At 48.6% G+C, this 25,327-nt stretch overlaps 1 protein-coding gene across 2 annotated transcripts in view; it reads right to left on the bottom strand.

Annotated features, from left to right (window-relative positions):
* The window catches only part of ZNF638 (zinc finger protein 638), an 846,814-nt gene that overhangs the window by 335,168 nt on the left and 486,319 nt on the right, over positions 1-25,327 (bottom strand). For both annotated transcript variants that reach the window (XM_069632287.1, XM_069632288.1), the window contains one exon: positions 4,938-5,075. In XM_069632287.1, coding sequence (XP_069488388.1) covers positions 4,938-5,075 — 138 coding nt within the window. The remainder of the gene's footprint in view (positions 1-4,937; positions 5,076-25,327) is intronic.

The raw sequence follows: 25,327 nt of genomic DNA, 5'->3' as shown, positions 1-25,327 counted from the left end.
CTATAACATTTTACCTGTAAGAAGTGCTTCAGTTCACGTTGACTTTTGCCAACTTAAACATTGACTGGCCTGGCTCCCTGAATGACTCTTCTCTCCTCCGTTTAAGTGTTTTTGCCTTCCTTAAAGGAAAGGGTTAACTGACTTTGCATTGGGGGGTTATGGAAAGTACTTACCTGCTTAAGAATCATTGTGTGAATACTTGTTCTTAACCCTCTTTTCTTTGACACTCCTATAAAAGTCTAACTGCAAGTCTTAGTTACCTGTAACTGTATTTCTCCAGCATTGGTATCTTTCATAGATTCACAGGCTTGAATATTCCGTCAGACCGGGAATCCTCTGATTTCAATAATTATAAAAAATGTTAAATATATACATTTCCATAGAAATATGAATGTAGATTGCCCATTATGGTCTATGAGCCACTCACTTGTGTATTCCCTCCACCTCATGTTGGTCCTTTATTGCCCTAACCAATGAGGTGGCAGGGTTTAAGCTCTGCCCCAGTCAACCATCTTCAGATTTTGAACCGTATAGACTACAGTATGATGGATTCCGAGCACAGGAACATCCTCTAGGGGAGGAAGGGGGGGTGGGGGGGGGTTTGGGTGGGGGATAGGGGGGGCAGGGGTTTGGGGGTGGGTGCATGTGAATCTATGAAAGATACAAATGCTGTACCGTGGTTGCCACTGTGTCTAGGAACCAGGAGGTCAAGTGGAGAATAGCAGCTACTCTGTACGTCAATGGTCTTACCGTGGGAATGCAAAGTCCACAACCAGGAAGAGAGCTGTCTTGCTGGGCACTAGGCAGGATTTAATTTAGTTTATTAAAAAACCTAACCCTTTTAAGAGGTTTATTGTTCTCGAAACAGCCAAGCGTGCAAGTTTGTACGGAAACGGTTGCTTGTCCAAATATGGGAAGACTTCTGTTCCTGTCCTCCTGAGTTTTGCCACTACCAGTGCTAGACACTTGGTAAAAAGTCTTGGTGCTGACTTTAGGCCGAAAGGGAGAACACAGATTTTGAAGTGCAACTCCACTATTGCGAACCTGAGGAACTGCCTGTAGGAAAGTAGGAGTCTTCCAAATCTAGAGTGGCCAGGAAGTTGTGCCGATTTAGCCAAGGTAAGACAATTTACCGGGATATCATCTTGATTTTGATGCGCTCGAACTTGTTGAGCGCTCTTCGATCCAGTATAGGGACTGCTTTTCTTTTTCATCAGAAAGAAACTGGAGTGGAAGCCTCTTCCCTTCTGTTGGTCTTGGACTGGTTCGATAGCTGCTTTTTGAAGCAGTTTGTGAATTTCCGACATGACGGGTCTTAAAAGAGGTACCTTGCAAGGGGTGGGAGCAAAGGATGAAGGTGGATCCAGAAATTCTATGGTGCGACGCTTGCGGATCATCTGTAACACTCACTTGTCCGATGTGATTGACTGCCAACGTTGGGAGAAATCTGCTTACTCTTCCCCCCCACCCCCCCAATCGGTGTGTGACGTTGAGGGGAAAGACATGATCGGTCAATTTTGCTTGCTCTGGGTAGAGCCAGGCCTTCCCCTCTGGAAGTACCTGCTACAGGATTGGTGGCATCTGTTGTCCTGGAAGTTGTTCCCCTGCATTTTTTGGCCCTAAGAGGGATGATTAAAGTCTCTTAATTTGTAGGTTTCTGTCCTTATCTTTAAGGAAACTGATGGCTCAAGCTGTGTTCGTCTTTATTCCTTTGAGGTGGTCATCGATCTTACCAAATAAGTCTTGCACATTGAAGGGGCATGTCCAATATTTGTGCTTGGACCTACGGTCAGAAGTTTTTAGCTTTCATCCAGGCTCATCTCAGTACAGTGCTGTGAGCCATTTGCCTGAAACCTGATTCCGCCACGTCCACTGCTGCGTCAATCAAATGATCGGAGGTAGCTACCCCGTCTGCTATGATTATTCTGGCTTCTTCCTGGAGATCTGCTGGTAAATGTTTGGTTAGTTTAGACATACGTAGCTATAGTTCGCAGTCAAAACGTGTGTCATTGCCCGCTCTGGTGGTGAGAGGTGGATGAGGATACCGTCCTGCCCATGGCCTCTAACCTACAGCCTTTGTCGGGAGGTGCTGATGAGGGACATAAAATATTAGCCAACTTTTTCTGACTGCCACAGTGATGCCAGAGCCTGGCTTCGTATGTCCCATTAGACAAAGCAGTGCTGTATCAGGAGCTTTGCATTTCTTTTCAGGTCTTGAAACCAGAGCAGGAGCGGATAATGGTGTGGCCAGAATCTTAGACCCAGATTCCAATGTGGTGTCTGGGTAGAGGAATGGTAGGGACCATTCTTCTACATTTGTCCCTGTGCTCATAAAGCAGAGTTTTTCTTCCGATGTAACTTGTCATTTGAATAAGTCTGCGGCTTTTCCAATAAGGGTATGAAATGAAACTAAATCGTCCGGTGGTGAAGAGTCACCTGGAGAGACTTTCTTTCTAGGTTTCTGAACAATGTAATCGTCCCATTCGCTATGAGTGTCAGGCTCATGTGTGATCGCAACTTCCTCGTGGTCTGAGAAATCCCTGAAAGGGTCCTCATGCCAATCAGACGGATTCAGTCGATGGCACCATTGTCGGATCTCGAAACGGTGATCTTGGTCTATGCGATGTCGGAGACAGGACCCTTGTCGGTGAAGCACTGAGCGTCCTGTTGCTGGATCTGTGAGGAGGCTGAGTGTTCTTTTATGTGGTCTTCTCCTGGTAGAATGTCTTGGTGTGCTTTGTGGAGGTGAGCTGTCCCTCCGAGGGGATCTTAATTCCTTCGATATAGATGACCTATTCTTTTCCTTTTGACGTCTGTTAAATTCTTCAATGATCCTTTGCATTGACTCCATGAGCGATGGATCGTAAGGATCAGCGGGTTCCCACGTAGTCGGATGCCATGGAGGACTGTTCCTTGGGTGTGAAAAAAGGTTGCTCGCCAACAAATTCTGTATCCGAAAACTCCTCTTGAAGAATGTTGTCAGGGAATTCTGTCATCGCTCTTAAAGGAAATAATTGTGCTCCTATTGGTTCAGGAGTTTCTGAAATAGGAGGCACTGATCCCATTGGTTTGGGAAGACTGCTTTCATTGGATGGCATAACAGTGGCCCCCGCGAGGGGCGTTTTGGACTTTTTTGTAGACAAAGAAGTTTGTGATGTCGACAGTATTCGTCGACAGCAGCGGCTTCATGGACGATGACTTTGAAGATGTTTAACGGTCTTTATCTGTCGACGAGAGCTTCGTGGACGAGTGATGGGATTCCTTTGTTGACTATTGTTTTGTGGATGCTGATTTAGACGCGGAGTCGATGACTAGGTTTGATGGGCATCTATCCTTATTGCCTCTGAGACCGCTTCTCCGCAGATGAATGTACCCCTTCGCCCACACTGGTTTTTTGAAACGCCTCCAAGGGAGTTGTGGCATGAGAGGGAGAGGTGCTCCTTTCCACTGAAGAAGCCCTTCTCTTAGAAGTTTGCCTCTCAGATGGTTTGCTGGAATGTATAGGAGCTGTTTTGGCAGATTGCTCGTCCGAAGACAGACCTTTGGCTACTAAATGCAAAGGAGGACTTCTGTATCTGTCTTGCAGGGTTTTGGTTGAGAAAATCCTATATTTTCATGTGGATCCTTCGTATAGACAAGTTTCTTCATGCACCTCGTGCAGCCTCTGAATAGTGAAGGCTTCCTGGCAGTTTGAAGTTCAGCCATGCTTGAGGTCAATTTCACACAACAAATTTAGGGTGAGAAAATACATTTTCTGAGCCCAAAATACCAGGTAGATGGCCCCTGAACAGGGGAAAAAAATAGAATACGTTTTAAGAATATAACCTAACAAAGATCACATTTCGAAAGCTCAGAGAGCTGGAGGATGCCCTTTGTTAGACTGCAGTGAAATATCTGAAGATGGCTGACTGGGGCAGAGCTTAAACACTGCCACCTCATTGGTTAAGGCCATAAAGGACCAAAGTGAAGTGGAGGGACTACACAAGTGAATGGCTCAGACCATAATGGGCAATCTACATTCATATTCCTATGGAAATAATGTATATATTTAACATTTTTAATAATTATTTAAATCACTGAGGATTCCCAGTCTGACGGGGAACATTCAAGCATCTGAATCTATGAAATATCCAACGCTGGAGAAACTGATCTAGAGCCGCTGATTTAGAAAACTTAAAGAGTATTTGAGGTATATTTGTATCTTGCTCCCTTCAAAAGGCGGCTTACTATAACCGACTGATTGTTTAAATCAAAAAGCCTTGAGTAAGTTTATTTGAATACTGGTCACTGAATCTCTAACTCCCCTACAGCTCACATTGACCCCTCTTGTGATAAGCCTGGATACTCTACCACACTACCAACCTGTGTTGTACAGACTTATACTAAAGTTTGGGTTCCTATCACCAGGTGGTCAGGGTTGATGTAAGTGCACCCAAAGGGTACTGCATACAATCTTGCCTAACACCAAAGTTCTAGGGAACTATAACTCCAATCATGCACTATGGAGAGACAGACATAAAAAGGTCACACATACAAAGAGTAAGAGTAGGTGAGTGGAAAAAGATCCCACTCACCCACGGACAAGCAAAACATAAAACCACGTCCAAGCAAAATGTTCTGGGGTTGACACAGGTCAGGAAGATTTACCATAAATACAAATATCCGGTCCCATCCCTGCATGACAGTAAGATTCATAAATATGAAGGGAAGGGGACAGGACGAAGAAATAAATCTTCTGTCACCTGGGAGTATTGCGCATATCCAATACGCAAAGGTGGATCATTTTGTACATCAACTTCTAACTACAATTATATTTAGAAACCATTCAATAGCCACTAAATAAAAAAAATTAACAGATTCGATTCTGCACAAGAAAAACAAAATTGTTACATTTGTCCACACTTATTTCCTTAAGATGAACTAATGCAAGTTTTTACCTTTTGCTTATTTCTAATGACAACATAATTATTCACTTTCCCAAAACGAAGACCGACATACGCAACTTCAAGGTCAGTGAATCCATCTTTAGGCAAATTTCTCAAATGGACAAACTGCTCATAGATTTCTGGATTAGGCTGCAGAAAAAGCAGAATAAATTAGCTTTTTGAATCAATTTAGAGTCATCAAAAGTCAAACCATTGCAATTATTAAACAAACTCCATTTTATTAGTTTCATGCAAATAACATTGCTTTTAGCAACCAGCCATCGAATTAATTTTAACTTATTACCTGCACTGTTTGGAAATACTTTTGAAAAATGTGAAGTTAAACCCCCTACTCTGAACTCTACACGTTCTGGCACCTCAATGTCGGGAAGCTAGAGTTAATGTTAGGAAAGATGTTTTTGCTACTTCACCGTCATGGATTTCTAAACTCTGGTCTGGTGGACAGAGTTTTGAATGCCTCTTTAGTTAGTGAATAGTGGAACTCTGGGAGCTGAAGCCAAACCAATTGAGGTAGCATGGAGAGTGATCAAAGCCAAGTCTCAGGAGAGGCAAGTGTGGCCAGTAAGTATAAAAATGGAACAAGTTACTCACCTGTAATTTGTTCTCCAGCATGTGTCTGGCAGGGATTCACATTTTCAGGAATATTCCCACTCAGGCTGGGAATCCTCGGTAAAAAACTTTCACTTTCAAACAGTTCTCCTATAAACCAATCACTGAGCTCTGGGTCATACCCCCAGCCAAAGACTGCCCTCTCCCTAAGCCACTCCTATGGCAGCAATCTTCAGATTTGGTAGCATGTAAAGTGGCAGTATGACCAGGAGTCCCCGCAGAGGGACAGCAAGGACAGTTTGCAGGTGAATCCATGCCAGAACTATGCTGGAAAACAACAGTTACAGGTAAGTAACTAGTTCCTTTTCCATCATGGGGTATGGCATGGATTCACATGCTCATGAAGAATACAGAGCAGTACATACACAAGCACAGGAGGTGGCAAGGCTCAACAGAAACAATTGCTCTTACCTTCGGAACAGGCTCACCTTCAAGCAAACAGGTTGCGTAACAATGATTGGCTGACCATGGAGTCCTCTCTGGAACCCCTGTCTGCGCAGTAGAAACTTAAGGTGTGCAAAGACCTCCACATAGCAGTGCTGCAGATGTCCAGCAGGGGCCACCCGACAGGAACGCTGTTGCAGCAATCGCTCTTTGGAATGGGCTCACGGACGGCCGGGCAGGGGTCAGTTGGTCAACCAGTGAGTGTGTAATACAGCCAGAGAGTCATCTGGAAATGGAAGCCTTGGATAAACCTTTCCCATGGTTCACAGAACCAAAGTCCACGAAAAGTTGAGCCGTCTTCTGGAAACAGTGCGTGCCACATAGAACTTCAGAGCAGGCACCACATCCAGAGAGTGCAAAGTCCTTTCAGCCAGTGACAAAGGTGCCGGAAAAAACACAGGCAACATCAAAGGTTCGTTGAGGTGGAATTCTGACTGAACCTTTAGCATGAAGGAGGGGTGCGTCCGCAGCACCACCCTTGTCTCGTGGAAAGTCGGATAAGCCTAGCTGTCACTTATCCAGCAGGATGGCGGTCCTTGCCGGAGAGTCAGCCAGCCAATCACGCCAGACAGCATTTGTCTCCTAGGAGACAAATCACAGGGAGTTTCGGGCAGCTCCCTCAATTCCTGCCCACCCCAGACACTCAGTTGCCAGAGGCTGTCTTCAGTCCTGAAACCCGCCAAATGCATTCGAACAAAGGGACCAAAGCTGTTTTGGCGTGGAGAGAATCTCTAGAAGGACCTTTCCAAAAAGAAAAGGCGAAAAAAGAAGACCAGGACCCGTTTAAACAAAGGGGCTTACATGCTCCAGCGATTCTGAGCTACCGCCGTTCGTGGTCAGTAAAAATCATGGTAGCTTGTTGTAAAACCACTGACAGCCATTTCGATAGTAAAGGGTAGCATTTGACTGCTACATGAGTTTATAGACACAGGGGATACTAGGTAAACCCTCCAGCACTCTATAGGAAGATAGTGTGTGCTGGGTCTAGGAATTTAAAAAGACTATTAGTCAATTACATTCTCTAGGAAACAGTAGTTCATCCCAGAGAAGGTATTTAAACCTTTTGGAAGTCTAAAAAAAGACATCCCTGTGTCACTGCACTGAGGGTGCTGTGTAACACATGAAGATAATGCCTATGGAGTTACCTTAAAACTCCATAATCAAAGAACACAAGAATAAATAAACTACGAGTGTGGGAAAAAAGGCTCCCTCTTTCCAGGTAAAAAATCAAGTCCTCAAAATCCAGGAAAGTTGCTGGGGGTCTCTAAGGTGAAGGGAATTGGCCCATTTATGAGAATTCTCCCTAACAGAATGAATGGGGGAGAACTGAATAAAAGGCAAGTCTTTTGGTTTGGAAGGCAGAGTTGACCACTGGACGAAAGAACCGAAGAGCTTGAAGAGGACGGCTGCTGCAACTCCTAGACCGTTGGTTGGCCTGTTGAAGCCCTGCTGCAGGTCCGAATCGCAAGTTTGCATCGACAGGGACCAATCAACTCCCAAGTAGGCTACCTGGACACCCATCTCCGAGCTGGTTGCATTTCCTTAGAGTTGCTGCAGGAAACCGTAGAGCCAGGGAGAGGAACACCAGATTGTGAGTGTTACTTGCAAGCTGGCCTAAAGCTTTCAGAAGATCCTCCGGACTCCCACGAAGCAGGACTGATCAATCCCGACCCCCTCTCAGTGGAGTGTGGGACCTCAGATGTGAGGAAAGTCCACCGTGACAGCCAGGAACCGCGCCTATTGCCATTTGCTGTACCGCAAGGAGCTGACACGCGAAACAACCACTGAAAGTAAAGTTTGCCGGTTGCCAGTTTTGACAGTGCAGTAGTCCTCCTCCTCCCCCCGACATCCTCCCTCTTGTCCAAACGACTGATGCCCAGCAACAGCGAGAGTGAGATCTGCAGAGCTGCACAGGAACAGAAGTCTTCAGCTGCATCTTTTCTGCTTTACCAAGGTACTGCAAAACCAGTCTAAGAGAACATACCTCTTACTGTGGAAGTGCTTGTAACTTCTGCAACTCACATGTCTAATCAGCTGTGGCCATACATTTGTTTCCTTTGATCAAAGACTAAGAACTTGTGCAAAGACTTTTCCATTTACTTACCTGAAGTGCTGTATCCTATACAAAGACTTTGGCTTAGCCTATTGAACTGAATAACTCTTCCAAGGGCTATCTGCAATTATTTTCCCAGCTTATGGATATGTGTAATTTATTGTGTTCCAATAACCTTTGCCTTTTACTTACTTTTTAAAAGTATTCTGAATGCCAACAGTAAGATATTAATGTCCCCAGCACCTTTGTTACTGAAGTCTCCTGTGGGTGTAGGTTGTGTTTGTGGGCCATCCCAAAAGGGTCTAGTCTGATTCAGAAACTCAGTGTACAGTATTGAAGTGTATGTGTTACTATTCTATTGCTCCCTTCTAAAGAAGGCTTTATAACTGACGGATAAATTAATAATTGTTTATGCAAGTAGTTTATTTGAATACATGTAACTGAATCTTTGTGTAACTCACTACTGCTCACATTTCCCCTCTTGAGATAAGCTGCCGGTTCCACACGCTACCAAAACACTGTAGTACAAGCTTATACCAAAGGATGGATTTCCTATACCTGTAGTCCTAGTTGCTTGCAGCGTTTCCAGAGGGTACTGCATTAAATATTTGCCTAACAATAGTGTTATAGGCAAGCCTATGTCGAAGTCCCCTTTCGATCCTCGAAAGGCCAGATGCAATACTCTGCGGTTGCCACTGGATTTCGGACTATATGCGCAGCATGTGATTCTAAGTAGATGAACACGCATCAGAAATGTATTATATTTACAGCAGGATTTTTTTAAATACTTCAGACGAACAAGTTACTTTCTTACCTGGTAACGTTCTTTCGATGGGATGTTCCTCTGACGTATTACACATCAGACAGTAATGTCCACAGCTGTGCTTTGGAAAAATTTTTCGGCATCTGTGTCCTGCATCGATGACGTGGATACGCTGTCCCTCGAGGGCCTCCGTCGAGCCGACGTCACCGGATGTTACAAGTATGACGCACGTAGCCTCCGTTGTAGTTTCCCCAGAACTTGCAGCACCAATCTTCTTCCAGTAGGACTTAAGACTTGCGGAAACGTAAGCTGCAATTGCATAAGATATTCTGTAGAGGGCCAGGCTTCGATGTGGAATACATCGGAACATCCCATCGAAAGAATGTTACCAGGTAAGAAAGTAACTTGTTCTTCGAGGGGGATTAGTTCCTCCGACGTATTCCACATCTCTGACAGACTCCCAAACCAGTACCAACGCCTGGAGGTGGGAAAAGAATTTCGAATTTAGAATTGTAGAATGCCCAATCAAATTGCTGTAGAGGACCGCCTTGCCAAAGGCCATATCCTGCCCATTGTTGGAATCCAGGGAAGTGTCTCACAAAAGTATGGACAGATGCCCATGTGGCTGCTTCACAGATTTTACGAATGAGAACACCCCTCTGCAGAGCAGTAGAGGCAGCCACACCCCTAGTAGAATGAGCCCGTAAGCCTACCAGAGGGTCCTTACCCGCCAAACTAACATTCAGAGATCCTCAAAATGATCCATCTGGACAAGGTCTGCTTAGAAACAGCTTGACCAAAACGCCTTGCAGCGTACCCAACGAAGAGCTGATCGTCCACTCTGACCCAGGACATCCGTGAGATAGAAACACAAAGCTCTCCTAGGATCCAACCTATGGAGCCTCTCCTGTTCCTTAACAGGATCGGAGGAGGATAAAACGCTGGAAGAATTACCTTCTATCAAATGAAATTCCGACACAACCTTCGGAAGAAAAGGATGACCCTGTGCTTATGGAACACCGTGAAAGGTGGCTTGGCGGAAAGTGCCTGCAACACTCACTCTGCGAGCGGAAGTAACCGCAACTAAAAATACAGTCTTCAAGGACAACTGTCTCAATGGACAAGAATGTAAGGGCTCAAACAGCGCTCCCATTAGGAACTTTAGAAGGAAATTCAAATCCCATCCCTGCACCTGGAAGGGTGACGGTGGAAACCCATTAGTTAGCCCTTTTACAAACCGAGAAATCAAAGGCATCTTAAAATAAGAACATTCCTCAGACGAGCGCTTAAATAAGGACAGCGCCACCAGGTAACCCTTAAATGGTACCCACTTGCAGGCCCTTGTGGGCTAATTAAAGCAAAAAAGACAGAACCACAGGAATTGAACATAGAAAAAGATCCACATTCTGTACCCTGCACCAGTTGCAGAACTTTCTCCAATGGCAACAGAAAAGGGATTTTGTTGCGGGCCTACTGGCCGAAAGCAACACCTCCAACACGTCTTCGGGGAGGTCCCAATCCTTATACCTCAACTTTTCAGATACCAAGCATGAAGGCTGAGGGACTTGACCTCGGGATGGAGAACCTGGCCCCTCCCCCCCTCCCGTGAGAGCAAATCGTCTTGATAGGGAAGACGGCGTGGAGGGCAGCTGAACATAGCTAGAAGGTCCGGCTAACACGCTCTCCTGGCTCATCCAAGAGCAATGAGGATCTTTCAGGAAGGGAACCTCCGCAACACTTGCGGAATGACGGGATTGGAGGAAATGCCCGCAAGCAGAATCACTACAAACGCATCCCCTAACGCTCCTCTTGGAGGAAATTCCCGCAAGCAGAATCTTTCGCACTTCCGGCTGGCACTGGTGGTGAAGAGATCCACTTGTGGGCTCCGCCAAAGAGCGAAGATCTCCAATAGAACTTCCTGAGCCAGCTCCCACTCGCAAGAACGGGCTCTGCCTGCTCAGAGCGTACGCCGCCGTTTTTTTTCGTCTCCAGCCAGATGAACTGCCGAGATCGAAATTTCCTGCTGGATGGCCCAGAACCAGAGCTGCATCGCCTCTCTGCACAGTGGAGTGATCCTGCCCCCCTCCCTCCTTTTTGTTGGGTTAGTGCGTGGTCACTGTATTTTCCGTCATAATCAGGACATTTTTCCACCCGCACAGACGTCAGAAAAGCCTTCAGGGCTAGCCTGACACCCCGCAGCTCTAACAGATTGATGGAGTCTGGACTCCGACAGAGACGAACATCCGCTGACTCAACTCGTTGGCATGAGCTCCCCCACCCCGTGAGGGATCCGTCCATCACGATAGTCACCTCCGGCCAGGGTAGCCAAAATGGTGCACCCCTCATCAGATTGCTTTCCACAGCCCACCACAGAAGATCCTGGGCGACCGAGGGTGGCACGTGAACAGGATCCGAAATCCTGCCGGAGGACTAACAATTGCATCTTGAGAGCCCACTGCAGAGATCTCATCCGCAGCCTGGATTCTGGCACCAGTAGAATGCAGAATGCCATTAAGCCGAGCAACCTCAAGAACTCTAACGCCGGGAGACTCTGGGCCTGTTGAAGCTTGGCCACCATCTGCAGAATGTGATGAGCCCTCACCTGGGAAGGCAAACACTGCCCAGGGATGTGTCTAGCACTGCTCCGATGTACTGGAGCCGATGGGTAGGAGTCAAATGAGACTTCAAGTTGAGGGAGCAGCCCAGCTCGTGATGGGAGTGGCAGGTGACAGACACATGATGCAGGGCTTGCTCAGGAGAGCGTGCTCTGATCAGCCAATCGTCCAGGTAGGGGTAGACGTGAATCCCCTTTCCTGAGACACGCTGCCACCACCTCCATTAGCTTGGTGAAGACCCTCGGACAGAGGTCAATCTGAACGGCAGGACCCGAAACTGAAAATGCGAGTCGCCAACTGCAAACCTCAGGTACTTCCTGTGCTTGGGATGAATCGGCACATGAAAGTAAGCATCCTTGAGGTCAAGACACCAACCAATCCGGAAGTTGAAGGGCCTGGAGGACTTGAGAAAGGAGTAACCATCTTAAACTTGTCCTTCCTGAGGAGCTTGTTCAAACCACACAAGTCCATGATGGGTCTCACTCCCCAGTCTTTTTATGGGATAAAAAAAAATATAGGGAATACCATCCCGTGTTCTTCTCCGCTACAGGCACCAGTTCTATGGTGCCTTTCTCCAGCAGGGATCGGATTTCCTGCGCAAGGAGCGGACACTTCAAAGAGAGCTTCCCCGGTGGATTGTCGTGAGGCCTCTGCCGAAAAAGTAGCCGTGGTCTATGATCTCCAGAACCCACACATCTGAAGTAATGGCACGCCATTCTACATGATTCTGCGCCAGCCTTCCCCCAACCGGCGAACCATGGGCCATGGCCTCATGACTGCGTGGAAGCGGCTGCGGCAGTGCCTGAGGGCAAGGAGGCAACTGCACAAGCGGCTTTGGCACCTAGAGAACCTCATTTACCACATCTGGTACTCCTACGTTGGCCCCTTTGATTGGCAGCTCCCCTCGACCTACGAAAGGAAGAGTAGTATCGAAAGGAATCTCCCTTCCATTGCTGTCCCCTAGGACGAAAAGGCAAAGGTTGGCGAACTGCAGCGCTCAAGGACTTTGCTGCAGCTTTGGAGGTCTGCAACCTCTCAAGGCTCTCGTCAGCCTTGCTGCCAAAAAGATGGGCACCATCAAAGGGCATGTTGAGAAGCTGGGACTGTACATCAGGAGCAGACCCCGACTTCCGCAATCATGCAAACCTGCAGATTATGGTGCTCGCCGGCAATGGACCGGCTGACGGTCTGCGACACCCAGACCCGACCGAACAGATTCACACATGGCATCCTTGCCATCTTGAACGAGGGCTAGAAAACCATCATGTTCCTCCCTTTCGGGAATATGTTCAGCCGCCAAAGATCCACAATTCTACTGAGTGCGTGAATCTTGCCAAGGCACAAACGGAGTTGGCTGCCTGTAAAGCCATACCCCCAGATGAAACTACTTTCTTCGCCCAACCATCAAAGCGCTTGTCGTCCCTATCCGGAGGGATGGTAGGGTAACGCAGCCTGCTTCGCTGGGGCCGTAGCCGCCTGCACCACCAAACTCTCCGGAGTGGGGTGCGTAGACAAGTAGCAGGGGTCGCCACTGGCTGGTCAGTATTTTTTTCAGTTTTTCAGTAACTACTTACTCCCTGTCGGGAGACTCTCGAGCGGTCCAAGCCGCCGCCCTTCGCTGTAAGGCCATATGAAATGGCAGCACCGGGTTGGACCGTGGTCCAATATTTCTGTCAGGTCATCCTGCAGAAAATCCACAGGTGGGGCAGACCACCCCAAGTACTCAGTCACCCTCGACATGAGACGCTTTTATGATGACTCAGCACGTTTACCAGGCTCAGGCCTGCCGATCTCAACCTCCGGAGAGGTGGCCAGACCACTGGCGTCAGGCAAGGACTGACGCAGGTCTTCCATCTGGCTGTGACCAGACAACAGGTCATCAGGAACCTCAGGAGGTACAATTCCCTCCTCATCTGACCCTTCTTCCACCTCTGAAATGTAATCCAAAGGCTGTAATAAATCCCTGGATGAGGGTAAAGAAAAAGGCTCAAACACAGGCCTCACTGATTTACTGAGTGCCTTCCTCAGAGTGGAGACCCTCCGGGGCACCTCCGGTAAATCATCCCCAAAATTATTGGAGAGCGCCAATGGAATAGGCGTCGACGTCCACCAAGGTGCCGACGACTTTGACAACGGCTACGAGGCCGGAACCCTGAGCGTGTCTGACGGATTCGGGGCCGACGACTTCCTCGGACCAGGAGACTAGAGTCCTTCGACGGACATGGCGCCGACAGCATCAATGCCTTCTTAGAAGGCCTCACAGGCTCTGACGGTCTCAAGGGTGTCAGGACCGGGAACGTTTGCTATGGTGATCCACCCTATCCGATTCAGACCTAGACGGCTCCCGATGATCGTGCCGACCGCCAGAGCCCGATGACGTGTGAGCGGTGGCCCTAGCTCGTTGCGTACTAGCTTCTCTCGAAGGCGCAGACGGAATGGTGCCCTGCGATTCGAAAATCTGCATCATCTCCTTGCGGAAGGCGTCCCATTCCGGCAGTGATGAATGCTTGGTGGGACCAGCAACCCGCCGTCTGGTGGAGCCCTCCGACGAGGACTCGTAAGGCAACTGGTGACTGCGCTCCTGTGAATGCCTACAAGAGGCAGAGGAATGGCGGAAACCACTCTGGGACCGAGACCCCCCCTGCCCCTCCCCCCTGGATTTACGCCGACGTGGAGATTTGCCCCTCGAATCGTCGGTTGAGAGTCCAGCGGATTTCGACTTAAGGGGTTTTTCTTTGGAAACCTTACCTACAACTACTTCTTCCGCTCCCGCAAGGCCTTCGACGTCAAAGACTGGCATTCACCGCAGTCATCGGTAGCGTGGCTCTCACTGAGGCACCAAAGCCAGACGTTGTGCGGGTCCGTAAGTGACATCTTGGAACCGCAGTCCCAACACTTCTTGAAGCCCGACTTCGGGGTAGAAGAGGACGAAGACATTCTCAATAACAAGTAGAAGAACCGATTCAACAGGAAAAGAACCGAGGCGTGCCGAGATTCTGAAGCGAACACGTTCACGGAAAAAAGAGAACTGAGGCTATGGGTGTCGTGCGACCTGCTTATAACATCCGGTGACATCAGACGGAGGTCCTTGAGTGAAAGCGTATCAACGTCATTGACGCAGGACACCGACGCCAAAATATTTCCAAAGCAGCACAGCTGTGGAATAGGTCGGTGGAACCAATCCCCTTGAAGTTTACATTAAAACACTTAGGAATACTAGATAATACACATCAAAGGGCACTTTCACTTTTTTTGCGGTTACATTTGTAGAAAGGGAAAAGGCAAAGTTATCGTATTATCGGTAACTGCACACTCCTGCAGCTTTCAACGGGTTATATGGTAATGCATTTACTCTGCAAACACGTATAGAGAAGTCACTTAAGGGGAGGAAAATAAGTGGTTTGTGCAACATGACCCTAGGTTTTAGAAATGGTTTCTTCGCGTGGCAAGTTTAAAGGGCAAAAACACAACTCTAGTTAAAGTCAGTTCAGAGAGGGCTTGAAGTCTCAACAAATAGCAAATAATAAAGAGTTACTGGGGATTTCCAGGGTCTTAAATTATTAAAGTAGCAAGTTAGCAACTAAAAAGGGAGACCAGAAAAAAGGGTAGAGAATGGGCAACAAGCAGCAGCTTGGGTCAGAGCTAAGAGGGGGTTACCCTGGACACATCTATGCACGCCGTTAGAATTCTCAGAAATGTGTTAATTCCCTTGCACCTTAGACACTCCCGCCCCCCCCCACCCCTCCACCTGCTCCTTTGCTGGACCTTATGAATTTCTCATTTAATTTTAAAATTAAATTGTGTTGGTTTTAACTATGGAGTCTGATGAACTCCATAGGCATCAACTTTACGTTTGTGTCACACAGCACCTTCATTGCAGAGGCACAGGGAAGTCTTAGATTTCCCAAAAGGTTTAAATACCTTCTCTTGGGGAAACTACTGTTTCCAAAAGCAGTGAAGTGGAATTGACTTCATTTACAATTTGTAACTTTCTAGACCCCAGCACACACTATATTAACATAGGGTGCTGGAGGGGTTTTAGTAATGTTAAAGGATATTTGTACCGCGCACTATCACCACCGGAGTGGTCCCCTGGCGCTCTGGCGGCACTGATAGAGGGAGGTGGGGCGAGTTAGTGGGAATAAGCTCGAAAAGTGCAAGAGAGCAGTGATTTGCTGTTGGTAGCCTCAGCCCGGTGGGACCGTCGGCTCGGCATGGGGTGTTTTACGGTCGGTAGTCGTGTGCTGTTGTGCAAGTCTATGTGTGGTTTGTTTTATTGTTGTAGTGAAGTTTGTGCAGACTGCTGTGTTTTAGGCTTGTGGTTGTGTTTGGTTAGAGTTTGAGAGGTATGCAGAAGGATGAAATGGTTAGTGGATTGGATTGTTGGCCTTTTTGTCCTTGCAATTAGGTCTAGGTGTGATGCTTGCCATCATTCACTATTCCATCTGTGTTGCGCTTGCTAATTTCAAAATTCTGTCGATGTTAGGAAGGCTAGTGATCATGATTCCATTGGTGTTGCACTTGTCATCATTCACAGTTTCATCTAAGTGTGGTGCATGCTAACATTCACATTTCTTTCTAGATGCAACGCAGGCTAAAATTGAGAATTCTATCCAAGTGTGGTACATGCTAACATTCATCGAGAAATCCATCCAAGTGTGGTACATGCTAACATTCATATAAGCACTGTGCGTGTCCTTCAGTGAAGTCCCGTTAACATTTTTTGGCTTTGTAAATGTTTCAGGCATTTGCCAGGCAGTGCTATTAGATGCCCAGGTACTTGCACCATTTTGCACCTGCTACTGTTAATACCACTATAGACAGCAGTGCCTACCTACCGAGGGGCTTTTGCCATGCCTATACAAAAGCCCAAACTATTGGCATTGCTAATGCTTGTTTCCATCATGACCAAGTGTTGCCGTACATACCCTATAAGTGCTTACGAGTAATATGCAAAACGCACTCCCCTTGCCCTTTCAATACACATTGTGAGACTTGTTTTTCTCTGCAAGGAAACACCAATTTGTTTCCCTATTAATTATAAAACTCAGGCCCGATACGGTGTCCTGACATTTCATCGAAAACAATTGGTCGACAGGTCATTTGGTCGACGTAATTTCGTCGAAAACCAAATGGTCGATGATTTTTTTAAATTTATATATATATTTTTAAGGTTTTAGTTTAGGGAAAAAAGGGGGGTTTTTTTTAGAAATAAAAGTGGGTTAGGGGACCCCCTCCCCCCCAAAAAAAGGGGTAAAAATAAAATAAAAAAATTCTACCATTTGGTTTCACCAAATTGGTTCGACCATTTGTCCAGTCGACCAATTTTTTTCGATCAAATGTATGGTAACCGTCCGATACATCAGCAGAAACATGCACAGAAGCGACACCCCATCTCAAAACAGTATGCAATACATTGCAGCTATTTGAATTGATAAGTAATTTATAATGCACCTGTCTGTACACAAGTGTTTATACGTTTTAATCCTCCAGAAAGGCACCTTGAATCAATCACATACAATGACTGACTCCTTTTCAAATCCTTTTACCCAGTGTTCAAACTATCCGTGGCCTAGTACCCGCCCCCACAGAACACTGGCGAACACTATCTCTCCCCTCTTGCCCAACTTGAACCCTCCCATGTTACTAATTCCTCAATCTTTCTGTTCACTACCAACCCACCATGCTTCTTCTGCCTTTGCCCACCCCTCTTGCCACCCCAGCATTCGTGCATGCTCCGATCTCTTCTCTGGCTGCTGTAAAGCTTCCCCCCCCCCCTGTCGTGGGACTGCTCTGAATACCTGTGCAACCTCTAGAAGTATTTCAGTTGGAAACACATTCTTCCTCTAAAAGTATCAAACACTGAACCTGTGAGCCGAGTAAATGAACGCACACTCCCTGAGCACAGATGTCGATGGCGCCAATTGGTCCTTCCCACACGGCCACTTTCATATTGTTGCTGTCTGACATTGTTCAGAAGATTGCAAATAATCTTGGAGCACAGATAAAGTGCAGGCAAAGCACAGCCATATATTCCCTCCTACTATGAGTGCCCCGCTCAATTCCCCCGCTACTTGTCCACTGCCCTCTTGCTTAATACTGCATACTTTTTCAGTTTCGCCAATCTGCATTTTGGTTCGTCCATGTGTGTGACTTTTGACCCTAGATATTATGTTGGTAAAGTTTGTAACTTGTGAGGTCGAAAACTTCAAGTGGGGATATAACCGAGGGGGACAATGAGTGTGTTTACGAGTAACGGTACCAAGTAAAACAGCCCCCTTAATGCTCCCAGTGAAAAGCAATTTTAAATACCAGGTATCTGTGTCCCTTGTATACTTGTCACTGTGAATCTGTGCAACTCCTACAACTCACATTGACCCCCTCTGCAGATAAGCCTGGCTGCTCCACACGCTACCAACCTGTGTAGTGCATACTTATACCAAAGGTTGGCTTTCTATTGCCAGATGTCAGGGTTGTTGTGCACCCAAAGGGTACTGCAAACAACCTTGCCTAACAGCGTTGAAGGTGGTTTAGTGGGTTATATGTCCTGGTCCCAGCCGATCTTATTCCAATTAAGTAGCATTCCTGGGAGTACGCTTAGTAGCTGGTTATGTTTCTGGGCCATCTAACCTTTACGTTAGATGAGTGTGGTTGTGTTATATGGATCTTAGGTTGGAGGGGCCAGTTATGTCTGGTCTCCCCGCTCTGGCGTGGTGCTGTGGATTGTCCACCCCCTGTTCCCTCACTGCCTACATTGACAGTGGTCTGCTGGGCTTTGCCGTGATTTAGGCCAGGGTACTATTGATTGATCGTCCTTGACCTTCTGTCTCAGTCTAATTATGTGTTGGTCATTAATATTGTCCTGTTATGGCTCAGTTTAATCAAGAAACCTAGTCTTAAGTGTTTATTTGGATAACTGTCACTGGGAAACTGTTACAACTCTACAGCTCACATTGCCCCTTTTGAAAAAAAGGGGGCTGCTCAGTCACTCTACCAACTTGTGTAGCACATGCTTATATTTATTTTTGTATTTGTAAAGCGCCTAGCAGCCCGGAGGCATCGAGGCGCGGTTTCAAGAAAGTGTCTTAGTTACAACATGTACATGGAAATGCACGGGTTTACAGGTAGCAAGTGCCTTGCATGGGATCCTGGGTAGGACATATACAAATAGTCTTGTTTGGATTGCTTTTCTGGAGGCAGTGTGGGATTCAATACTTCTGATTGTGGGAGGGAGCAGGTTCCAGTTGATGGCTGCCATCACCAGGAAGCTTGAGCCGCCTGCCCAGGCTTTGAGACTTTTGGGAATGGCCAGACGGTTGGTGTAGCTGGCTCTAGTGTCTGTTCGAGGGGGGCGCCGAGAAACTCAGAGGTATCATTGTGCTGTATCATGAAGACATTTGTGAGTAGGTGCCAGAGACTTAAAGAGGATGCGCTCCTTAATGGGAAGCCAATTGACAGATTTCCTCGTGGATGAGATGCTCTCTTCTGGAGATACTTGTGGCTGCTCCAAGGGCATTGTTTTGCACTTCTTTGGAGTTTCCCGCTGTTCTTTGCTGACGTACCTAGTAGGAGCGTGTTACAGTAGTCGAGGCGAGATCCAATGATTGCTCTGGCGATGGTGAGGGAGTTTTGTTGCGTTACGAAAGGTCTGGCGGCTGTGATGAGTTGAGTGGTAGGCAGCTGCTGAGGATATTGCATTCACCTGTCTGGTCATGGTGAGATTCAAATTCAAATAAACACCAAGTGTTTTCACTTACTGAGATAGGGATGCGAGTTGTCGATGAGAAAGGAATATTGTGAACCGATCTTTGATTGTGTTCGGAGAGCCAATGATTAGGAGTTTGGTCTTTTCGCTGTTCAGACAGAGCCAGTTTTCAGCCATCCAGGACTGGATGGTGGCGTAGATGGTGTTGAGGGTTGTCTGGTTTGAATCGTAGTCTCCTGTAAGAGGAATGAGGACCTGCGTGTCATCAGCATAAATACCAAAGGATGGGTTAACTATTGCGAAGAGGACAAGGCTAGTGCAGTCTCCCACAGGGTACTGCATACAATCCTGCCTAACAGGAACATAGAAAATGTTACATGAGTAGGTAGAAAAAAGGGCTACTAGGTAACCCCCACAGCCCCCATCACTCCACATAAAATGACATGTGCTGGACCTAAGAGAAAAGGTAAGTAAAGTCAATTTCACTTTATTATTCTTGAGAACAGTAGTTCACCCAAGAAAAGGAATTTAAAACCTAAAGGATTTCTCCGACACTGTGCAGACTGTTGTGGGTCACCATACAAAAAGTAGATGCGTATGGAGTTTGTCAGACTTCGAAGGAAGCAAATAATCCGAATCAGGTCAAAACACAAGTGAGAAAAAGGGCTCACGCCACGGTTAAAATGAAAAAGTTCTAAAGTCCACAAAAGGGCTGGGGGCCTCCTTAACACAGAATTGAGAAATCCCCGTAAAACACACATGAGTGAGTGGCAAAAAGTACCACTCACTCAGGAGGTTAAAAAAGAAAGATCCCAGATGCTAGCAAAAGAGCCTAGGGTCTCTGAGATTAAAGGAAATTAGCACAGGAGCTGAAGTATCTCCTTCACAGGGTAGCCTATGATCTGTCCACAGGTCATACTGTAGAAAATTATATTAATCAGGGAGAAATGTGCTAATTCCCTCCCCACCTTAGAAACCCTGAGCAACTTTGCTGGATTTTGATTTTTTTTTTTTAACCTGGAGTGTGCATCCCTTTTTCCCCACTCATGTATTTTAATGTGTTTTTGTACACTGTGGTTCTTTTGGTTGCGGAGTGTGACAAACTCCAAAGGCATCTTTTACATTGTGTCACACAGCACCTTCAGTGCAGTGGCACAGGGAAGTCTTTCAGATTTCCCAAAGGTTTAACTAAACTACTGTTTCCCAGAGCAGTAGAGTGCAACTGACTTTACTTACCATTGCAACTTTCTAGACCCAGCACATACCATCTTACAATAGGGTGCTGGAGGGATTACCCAGTATCCCCCTTTGTGTAGCTTCTCATGTAACATTTTTATGTTACCCTTTTCTCACTGAATGGCTAGTGGCAGTGGTTTCATTTAACTACCAAGGTGTGCTTTTACCGCGGGCTGTGTTCGCAACTGCAGTGAAGCACACAAGGGTGCAATTTTTGTCAAAATGGCCAGAGTTCTGTTTTTGCCATTTCTTGGTGGAAAGGTCCTTCTTGAGATTTACTCTGTGTGCCAAACAAGCTTTGGTCCCATTGTTCGTATGCCTTTGGCGGGATTCACAAATGAAGCCCGCCTCTGGCTCCAGGGTGAGGGAGGTGCCAGAAACTCCTTATGCTTAGTCTCCTAGGAGACCCAAATGCACTGATTGGCCGGCTGACTGTCCAGCAAGGACAGCCACCCTGCTGGGTGACTGACCGTAGGCTAGAAGTTATAGGTTAGCCTTCGTCCATAGTCCCCTTTCCTCCATACTGTATGGGCTTCCATTCGAAGGGACGGGAGACAGGGAACAAGTTACCTCCCTGTAACTGTTCAACATGGGTCTGGCATGGATTCACATGCTCATGAATATTCCCCGTCAGGCTGGGAATCCTCGGTAAAGGAAAAAAAAAAATCAGTTTCAGCTTTGTTTCTGATCTGTCTTTCTACTTGTAACCAATCACTGGTCTCTGGGTCATACTGCCCCCAGCCAATGACTGCCCTCTACAAAAGCCCCTCTGGCAGCGATCTTCAGATTTGGTAGCACATAAAGTGTCAGTAGGACCAAGAGAAGAGCCGCAGAGGGGTAGGGGGGAGGGTTCACATGTGAATCCATGCCAAACCCATGCAGGAGAACAGTTACAGGTAAAGTAACTTGTTCCTTCTCCAGCATGGGGTCTGGCATGGATTCGGATGCTCATGAATATAATACATGGCAGTACACACATGCACAACCACGGAAGGTGGCAAGGCTCAACATTAAGCAACTCTCACCTCCTCACCAGGCCCACCTTCAGGTGAACAGGTTGCGCAGCACTGCCTGCCCAACCGTTGACTCCTCCCTGGAATCCTAGTCGACGCAGTAGAATCTCGTGAAGGTGTGTGTCGACCTCCACGAAGCAGCCCTGCAGATGTCCAGCAGGAGCACACCAGACAAGAATGCCGTGGTAGCAGCGATCGCTGTGGTCGGATGAGCTCTCCGGCGGCCAGGCAACAGTCGGTTTGCCAACCGGTGACATTGCATGAGCCATCTGGAAATGGAAGCCTTCGAGGCTGCCTTCCCTTGGTTCACAGGTCCAAAGTTCACAAACAGTCGTGATGTCTTCCGAAGGCTCTTCGTGCGGTCCACGTAGAACTGCAGCACTCTTGCTACATACAGCGAGTACAAAGTCTTCTCAGCCGGCGACGGGAAAAAAAAAAACAGGTTAACACCAAGGGCTCGTTGTGATGGAAGTCCGACGGCACCTTGGGCATGAAGGAGGTGTGCATCCTCAGCACCACCCTCGTCTTGTGGAAAGTCGGGTATGGAGGTTTACAGGAGAGGGCCTGGAGATCTCCCACTTATCGTGTGGAGGTGATGGCCACAAGAAACGCGGTCTTCCACGTTCGTTGCCGTCGCGAATAGGTCGATCTGGGGATTGCCCCATCGTCGGAATAGGAGATCCACTTGATCCTGCCGCAGCTCCCATTTGTAGCACGAGCGCAGCTCCCTGCTGAGTGAGTCGGTGATGGTGTTCTTTATTCCTGCCAGATGGAAGGGTAACAAAAACATCCCTTGCGCGACGACCCAGTGCCACAGATCCTGGGCTTCCTTGGATAAGGCTAGGGACCTGGCGCCTCCCTGCTTCCGGATGTAGAACATCGTGGTGTTGTCGGTGAAGACCCTTATCACCTTACCCTTGAGGGACGGAAGGAACAACCTGAGGGCCCAGAACACGGCTTGGGAGCTCCAGGACATTGATGTGTAGTGACCTCTCCACCGGGAGCCAAAGTCCTCTTGGGTGGAGATCCCCGGTGTGCGCTCCCCATCCCTCTAGGGAGGTGTGTCAGTTTCCTGATGTGCCGGGGTCTGGAAGCCCATGCCCGTGCCAGATGAGCGCAGTTGCCCAACCACCAGATCACTTGGCGGAAAATCTCGTTGAGTGTGATCCTGCCTTCGAAGCTGCCCGACGATTGCATCCAACGGGCGTCAAACTCCTGTAGTGGTCGCATCCGCAGTCTGCACAGGCGCACGAGGTAGATGCAAGAGGACATCATGCCGAGCAGGGACTTGATGGACTTCACCCTGGCCTCGTCCATGGTCAACAGCCGTTGTACCTTGGCCCATGAGGGCCTTTGTCCTTTCCTCCGGAGAAGCCAATCGCGCCACTGTGTCGAGCCTGGCTCCCAGGAACAGGGCGACAGACGGGTACCTATTGGGATTTCGTGAAGTTGAACGAGAATCCCAGATCCGCAAGCAGTTGGACGGTCCTCACTGTGTGCTCGACGGCGAGTTTTCTTGACTTTGCTCAGATGAGCCAATCGGTCAGGTATGGGTAGACGTGGATCCCATGCAGGCGCGCCGCCACTGGTGCAAGGTACTTGAACACCCTGGGCGCCGACTTCAATCCGAACGGAAGGGCCTTGAACTGATGGTGTCGCCCTTGGACCACAAATCGCAGGAATTTGCGATGTCCTTTTAGAATGGGGAGGTGAAAGTAGGCATCCTAAAGTCCAGCGACGATAGGTAGCACGTGCTGGAGGGTGACCATCTGGAACTTCTGGGACTTAATGTACCCGTTTAGACGACGAAGGTCCTGGATGGGTTGCCAACCGCCGGTCTTCTTCCAGACGAGGAAGTATCGCGAGTACACCGGAGCGTCTTTGGGACGATCTCTATGGCTCCCTTTCTTATCATCGCCCGTACCTCCAGCAGCAATTGAGTAACGTGGTTTTCCTTCCTGGCCACGGGTGGAATACGGGGACACTTTAGAAATTCCAGAGTGTGCCTGCGGGCCAGGGCATCCAGCACCCAACGGTCGGTGGAGATGGACTCCCACATGCTAATTGCCAGTCGGCCTCCCACCAGGGTGCTCAGGTGGGGGCCTGACGCATACGGCCGGTTCAATCCTGCTTCGTCGCACCTTGCCGCCTTAGCGACGACGGGATCCTCCTGTCTTGCCGCGTCCTCTATAGGCCACCTGCGACGCGGAGCCGCCTCCGAATCCTTTGGAGGCACCTTGCTTGCCTCTAGAGCTCCAAAAGGACGTCCGTCATTGAACACACAAGGCCCGAGCCGTCGGTGTCAGCCTTGATGGCCTGCAATGACTCGTCCACTGTATTGCCGAACAGGTTGTTCCCGTCGAAGGGCATGTCCAGAACCCTGATCTGCACGTCCTGGCGTAAGTTGGTGGCCTTGAGCCAAGCGCGCCGGCGGAGGAGGCAAACGTTGTTGCCCATCTGACGAAAGCCAGTGTCAGCGATGTCCATGGCCACCATAATGGCGTGGTCCGACGCCACTTCTTCCTGTAGGATCTCCAGGGCCCCAGCCCTCTTGTCCGGGAGGAAGTCCAGCAACAGAGAGCTCTTGAACCACAGCTCCCTGTCGTAGCGTGCCGTGAGGACGTTGGCCGCTTTAATTGTAGTCGCTGACATGACCCGTCCCATAGCGTCCAGCTTCTTACACCTCGCCGTCTAGCAGGGACGTTGAAGTTGAGACCGTCGCCCCGCCACTTTCTTCTTGGCCGCAGAGACCACTGAAACAGGGGACGGCTGTTCCCCGAGGCACATAGGGGTGGAGTCCGGGACCCGGTACTTCTTCTGGTACTGGTCTCTTAGCAGGCGCCGTGGACTGGTTCTTCAGGAGCGCCAGCCCCTCGTCCCAGATGTCGTCCAGAAACGGGACTGAAAAGACAGTCTTCCTCTTGGCTCCACACCTTTGGTAGAGGAAACCTTCCTTCAGTTCTTCGGGGCAGAGCTGGAAGAGCTCAGACGTCCTGGCGATCATGGCATGGAAGGAGCCAATTTCGTGGGGGGGCAGGGCAGAGGAGGTGGTCGTCCGTCCCGGTCTCCGTTCCGTTCTCATCTCTCAGAGGAGGGGATGGAGGTGAAGGCTGGAAGGGGGTGGGGAGTGGACTCATCTCCACTCGTTAAGCGGGCTTCCCGACGAACCAGGTTCCGCTGGGTCTTCGGTGGGGGTAAGGGCATCGTAGTCCTTAGCTCCGTGCACAAGGCCTTTATAGCCATCAAGATAGCTCCTGAATTGTCCTGTGGAACAAGCACCGGCAGCAATGAGAGCGACAGTTGGAGCCTGGGGTCCTCCACGGCCCCATCTTCATCGGCTCTACCATTGCTTTCCTAGTCAGCCTCGTCGGGATCCTTCCCGTGGGCCTTGGATTCCTTGAACTTCTTGTCCAGGATCCTTTGGCCGCTCGCCAACTCATCCTCAGAGGTGGTATCCTTGTCAGTTATGGCTACCGTGCCCCCACCTCTTTCTCCTGCTTGGGTTTCACAGGGGTCTTCTCGATAGGCAGAAAAGGTGATTCCCTCCGGGGTGGCAGGGAAACTCTAGCCCCTGCAGTGTCTCCACTGGGGAAGCCTCCGTAGGTTTCACGAGGGCTGCCACAGCCTTCACCTGGGGGGTGTGGGGGGCAGGGGTGGGGAAACCCGACTCGCTCCCCCTCGGCTGTCTCCGTCAGGATCGACCGGGGCTTCTCCCGAAGCTTACCCGGGTTCTCCGACTTCCTCTTCACCGAGCCAGAGCGTTGGGTCGTGGTTGATGGCGTTGGTGATAATGCACCCTGCCTGGCAGCCGAAAAGCCTGACCGATCGGCGCCCCCGCGGTGCTTTGCCTTTTGTTGGGCCCCCGTCGCCGAAGCGCCCTCAAAAAGGTCTTCAAATATTTAACATTGCCTAATGACACCAGTATTAGGTGGGTGGTTGGTGG

This window comes from Ambystoma mexicanum, chromosome 6q, assembly GCF_040938575.1.
Source record: "Ambystoma mexicanum isolate Mex_15411 chromosome 6q, UKY_AmexF1_1, whole genome shotgun sequence".
In the NCBI taxonomy this organism is placed as follows: domain Eukaryota; kingdom Metazoa; phylum Chordata; class Amphibia; order Caudata; family Ambystomatidae; genus Ambystoma; species Ambystoma mexicanum.
The sequence above is the reverse complement of the archived record's forward strand: the minus strand, read 5'-3'. Positions and strand labels throughout refer to the sequence as shown.